This window comes from Bos indicus x Bos taurus, chromosome 9 (genome assembly GCF_003369695.1).
Source record: "Bos indicus x Bos taurus breed Angus x Brahman F1 hybrid chromosome 9, Bos_hybrid_MaternalHap_v2.0, whole genome shotgun sequence".
Taxonomy (NCBI): Eukaryota; Metazoa; Chordata; class Mammalia; order Artiodactyla; family Bovidae; genus Bos; species Bos indicus x Bos taurus.
The window spans coordinates 83,846,527-83,852,526 of record NC_040084.1 but is presented as its reverse complement, the minus strand read 5'-3'; the positions used below and the strand labels follow the sequence as shown (position 1 = coordinate 83,852,526).

General features: G+C 39.7%; 1 protein-coding gene across 1 annotated transcript in view; it reads right to left on the bottom strand.

The window, feature by feature from the left end:
* Positions 1-440: 440 nt before the first annotated feature.
* Positions 441-6,000, bottom strand: part of RAB32 (RAB32, member RAS oncogene family) — a 31,173-nt gene continuing 25,613 nt past the window's right edge. The window contains exon 3 of the mRNA XM_027551776.1: positions 441-939. Coding sequence (XP_027407577.1) covers positions 793-939 — 147 coding nt within the window. The 3' untranslated portion in view covers positions 441-792. The remainder of the gene's footprint in view (positions 940-6,000) is intronic.

The window sequence follows — 6,000 nt, the reverse complement described above, 5'->3', positions numbered from 1 at the left end:
GGATTTTAAGGTATTTAAGAGGAATAACCACATGCTTACACTAGCCAGGGCTACTTAAATTATATATTTTAAGGATAACAATTTTACATGAAGTACCAAAGTTCTGGCTAGAAAAATAGATTGCTAAACAGAAACTTCCAGCTTTCCATGGCTGAATCTAAAGTGATAGTGAAAGTGATAGTCATTCAGTCGTGTCTGACTCTTTGCGACCCCATGGACTGTAGCTCACCAGGCTCCTTTGTCCATGGGATTCTCCGGGCAAGAATATTGGAGCGGGTAACCATTCCTTTCTCCAAGGGATCTTCCTGACCCAGGGGTTAAACCCGGGTCTCCTGCATTACAGGCAGATTCTTTACCATCTGAGCCATGAGGGGAAGCCCTAAGAGTCCAAAAGCCTCTCTCAAATATGAGGATGCGACAAAAATATAGACTCATGAAACTACAGCGAGGCTGCAGGGAAAGTTTATTACCACCCAGTTTTCACACTGAAAGTCACAACTTGTAAGTCTTAACAAATACTGAGCAACTGTTATTTTAAAAGTTGTTGAAAAGGACGTCAACATTATCCTGAATATGATGGCAACAACAGCAGAAGCCTAAGTGCTCAGGGTGAAGGGGTGGAGCCATTGGCAGGACTCCTCCGCCAGGGTCCTTTTCAAAAAGTCTCAGGCTCCCGGGGTGGCATCATTCATTTTCAGGCGCAGCCCTGGGCATCCACCATCTGCAATCCAGTTTCAGGACCTTGCTTCCAGTCAGTCAGACTGCACCCGCAGGAGAGAAGCAGATGCCAAGTCAGCAACACTGGGTCTTGCTCTCTTTTTTCACAGTCTCCTCTTCCAGTTTAATCCTGCCATCGTTTTCTTCATTAGGGAAGCTTTGGTGGTTGGCAAGAATGTTCTCCACCAGGAACCGGGCTGCTTCATCGATGTTGACATTATCCTACAGGGCAGAATCAAGGATTAATTCTTAGAGGAAAACACTAAGAGTATTATTACTAGGAACTAGGAAAGTGTGTTAGAGAGGGCACGATAAGGACAGCTCCATCTCCTGCTCCAATGTTAAAACTGTTTGCTGAGAGTCAATACTATTGTCTAACAGGTCTAGAGAACCCTCGTCTTCCTACAAAGGATCCCTCTTTCTGATGTTCTTGTTTTTCAATGTTTTAAACTTTGGTGCTGAGGTTCAATGAACTGTCTCCATGGCTGAAGATGAATCTTCATCCTGCTCTAGGTTGCCAGCCACATAAGTGAAAGCACAGATATAAAAGGGCTTCCCTGGTGGCTCAGAGGGTAAAGCATCTGCCTGCAATGCAGGAGACCCAGGTTCAATCCCTGGGTCAGGAAGATCCCCTGGAGAAGGAAATGGCAACCCACTCTGGTGCTCTTGCCTGGAAAATCACATGGACTGAGCAGCCTGGTAGGCTACAGTCCATGGGGTTGCAAAGAGTCGGACACGACTGAACCATTTCACTTTCACTTTTCATTTTACAGATATCAAAACAAAACTCAATAATCTGTTCTTGAACATCTACTTCCAGTATTCAGGATACCCTGTGGAAAAAAATGTTAAAGGGTTCAAACCACATTAAAATATGATAAATGCAGCATATCACTTCCCCATCCCTGACTGCAAATTGTGACTTTTAGTTGATGTGTATAAACTGAGCTGAAACAATGTTGTGGGTGAGATGTTAAGGAGGCTCTAAGGAATCACTAGCTATCATATTTGTGTGACTGATTCATATGCTGTCATTGCATATATACTAAGTAACACATAGCAAAAACTGTGCTTATTTATAAAGTAGAGGTAGTAGGAACTGATAGACATTTCTAAAGCTATTGTGGAAAATACGTAAATATATACTTATGAACTTCCCACGTGGCTCCATGGTAAAGAAACTCCCTGGCAATACAAGACACAGGTTCCATCCCTGGGCCAGGAAGATTCCCTGGAGGAGGAAATGGCAACCCACTCCATTATTCTTGTCTGGAAAACCCCATGCACAAAGGAGCCAGGGATCGCAAAGAGTCAGACACGACTGAGCGACTAAGCATGATGTGCTCTTTTCAGCATCTGAGGAGGTACACTTGCTTCAGTTCATGTCTGCCAGGCTTCTCCACTGAAAAGGGACTATTTTTCACTTTGCACTTAGTAAGTACAAGTGTGTAAATACCCTGTTTTTCACCATACCTTTCCCTACTCATTTTGACATCAATTAATTTTCTCCCTGGAACAAGTATTACTGTTATATTTAATGGTGACTTTCTATCTCCATCATTTCTTCTTCATTTATGATTTGGAATTCTACAGTTAGGAAGAGTTTTTTCTCTTCTCTCCCTCTTAGTCACTTGTTTGTTCATGTCACAGGTTATTACTTTATTCTATGGATTAGATCCATAACAATAAATATTTACTTTGTTGTTCAATCTATTGTCTTAAATTTTGGAGCTCTTACAAGCAGGCGCCTGTGTCTTTTTGACATGTTTCCATCGTTGTGTTGTTTCCTTAGCTTCTGGCATCACAGAATACCTCAGGCACATCTTTACTTTCCTTGTTCCACTAGTTACTAGATAACTGTATTTAAAAACCAGATTCTGAGGACTTGTAAACTCATGAGTTCTGTGTCGTTATGGCTTCTTCAGCAGACACACCCAGGAAATATGTGATGTTTTTGAACTGTGGTGCTGGAGAAGACTCTTAAGAGTCCCTTGGACTGCAAGGAGATCCAACCAGTCCATCCTAAAGGAAATCAACCCTGAATATTCATTGGAAGGACTGATGCTGAAGCTGAGGCTCCAATACTTTGGATACCTGATGAGAAGAGCCACTCACTGAAAAAGACCCTGATGCTGGGAAAGACTGAGGCTAAGAAGAGAAGGGGACGACAGAGGATGAGATGGTTGGATGGCATCATCGACTCAATGGACATGAGTTTGAGCAAACTCCAGGAGATAGTGAAGGACAGGGAAGCCTGGCGTGCTGCATCCATATGGTCTCAAAGAATCAGACATGAACTAAGTGATCGAACAACAATACATACATTAGTATCTGCCTCTATGTTTATCTGTTTATACATATATGTGTGTATGTGTGCATGTGTGTATATGCACACACACAAATATACACATAAACACAGGATTTATACATATATGTATGTGTATATATGTTAAACGTTAAGTTCATATGGACCTTTCCAATTCCAAGCTAATACCGCAAGGTTCATTCTAGGCTTCTCCCTTATTTGTTGGAACTTTCTCAGACAGTGAGAACTCTGTCTGAGGAGTAAAGACCTCTGCTATTTATTCAGGTATCTTTTCTAGCACCAACACAAGCTTTATTTTTTTTAACCTCTACTCCTAAGGTAAGCATAAACTTATTAAGTATTGATCTTTAAATGCCCTAATGTCCCTCAGTCTCCACCATCCCCGTTATACCAAATAATTAAAACATTCTCTAACTGCATCTAATTGTAACTCATTAAGAACAGAAAGTCCCATGCTATAGTGTAATTAGTCACACATTTTCATATTGGAAATCCATTATTTGCCATAAAGGTGAAGAGATGAAGCTCATGAATTTAAACTTGCCTTTTGGCTGTGTTCCCAAAGGAACAGGCTGTGATCCCTGCAAGTCTAGCAGAAATCAGTTTGAAGCTAACTGCTGGCCAGCTCAGAATCAGAGGTGTTAATGGCATGTAGGCAGTATTTTAAACCTTGACTAAAAATTTTAACCAAAATTTTATATTATATTTCTCTTGAAATACTCATCACTAAGGAAATCTGTAGGAAATATATTTGTAGGAAGGCACAGAACATATGAATATTTTCCTTTTTACCTCTACAAGCTACCCTGTCTATACATATAATGAAGCTGATGACTTACACAGTCTCAGGCTACATGCCACATGATACTATTGTTTATGAATCTTCCATCTAGATTCTGGGGAGAAATTTGGATTTATTACCTGAATGATTAATTTAAAAAAAAAAACAGAAGAGGAATTTTTATCTGTAATACATTCATCTTCTCTGTCAAATCTCTTGCTCTAGTAAACATTTACACACACCACTAATTTTTTTCCAACAAAGCTGGGAAGTAAAACAAATCCCTTGACAGATGCAGAGAGAAGACAAGAGGGCATGGCTCCCAGAACAAGTACCTCTATGAAAAGCCGTCCCTTCTGCAATCTCTTCCTTCCTGTTTGGCTGAGTGCTCATGCAGTACACCTCTGGGCTTCATCTCTGTTCCACCACTACTTTTTAAATATGAAACTAAATTTTAATTTATAATAGAGTAGATTTATTATATAATAAATAGCCTTTAGCCTAGAAGTAAACACTTCTGCCCCTAGCAGACACTGTTCTTCCCAATGACCCCTCCATCACAATATTTTCAGAGCACATTTTGTGTAGTCTCCCATAGGTTTGCTTTCATTATTCTCATCTTCAGTGGCAGCAAATAATCTTCCACTTTTAGGGTGGGTTTCTAGTAAAGCTAAAGTAACCTGTTAAGTAGGTGATTTGGAGGAAAAAAAAATATGTATGTGTGTGTATGTATATGTATACACACATAAAAATATGTATGTGTGTGTATGTATATGTATACATATATACATACATATATATACATACACACACATACATATTTTTTATTTAGTTTTTTTTTTCTAATTTTATTTTATTTTTAAACTTTACATAATTGTATTAGTTTTGCCAAATATCAAAATGAATCTGCCACAGGTATACATGTGTTCCCCATCCCGAACCCTCCTCCCTCCTCCCTCCCCATACCATCCCTCTGGGCCGTCCCAGTGCACCAGCCCCAAGCATCCAGCATCGTGCATCGAACCTGGACTGGCAACTCGTTTCCTACATGATATTTTACATGTTTCATTGCCATTCTCCCAAATCTTCCCACCCTCTCCCTCTCCCACAGAGTCCATAAGACTGTTCTATACATCAGTGTCTCTTTTGCTGTCTCGTACACTGGGTTATTGTTACCATCTTTCTAAATTCCATATATATGCGTTAGTATACTGTATTTATGTTTTTCCTTCTGGCTTACTTCACTCTGTATAATAGGCACCAGTTTCATCCACCTCATTAGAACTGATTCAAATGTATTCTTTTTAATGGCTGAGTAATACTCCATTGTGTATATGTACCACAGCTTTCTTATCCATTCATCTGCTGATGGGCATCTAGGTTGCTTCCATGTCTTGGCTATTATAAACAGTGCTGCGATGAACATTGGGGTACACGTGTCTCTTTCCCTTCTGGTTTCCTCAGTGTGTATGCCCAGCAGTGGGGTTGCTGGATCATAAGGCAGTTCTATTTCCAGTTTTTTAAAGAATCTCCACACTGTTCTCCATAGTGGCTGTACTAGTTTGCATTCCCACCAACAGTGTAAGAGGGTTCCCTTTTCTCCACACCCTCTCCAGCATTTATTGCTTGTAGACTTTTGGATCGCAGCCATTCTGACTGGTGTGAAATGGTACCTCATAGTGGTTTTGATTTGCATTTCTCTGATAATGAGTGATGTTGAGCATCTTTTCATGTGTTTGTTAGCCATCTGTATGTCTTCTTTGGAGAAATGTCTATTTGGTTCTTTGGCCCATTTTTTGATTGGGTCGTTTATTTTTCTGGAGTTGAGCTGTAGGAGTTGCTTGTATATTTTTGAGATTAGTTGTTTGTCGGTTGCTTCATTTGCTATTATTTTCTCCCATTCTGAAGGCTGTCTTTTCACCTTGCTAATAGTTTCCTTTGATGTGCAGAAGCTTTTAAGGTTAATTAGGTCCCATTTGTTTATTTTTGCTTTTATTTCCAATATTCTGGGAGGTGGGTCATAGAGGATCCTGCTGTGATGTATGTCGGAGAGTGTTTTGCCTATGTTCTCCTCTAGGAGTTTTATAGTTTCTGGTCTTACGTTTAGATCTTTAATCCATATTCTTCACACATACATATTTTTTATGTGTTTATATATATATATATATATATATAT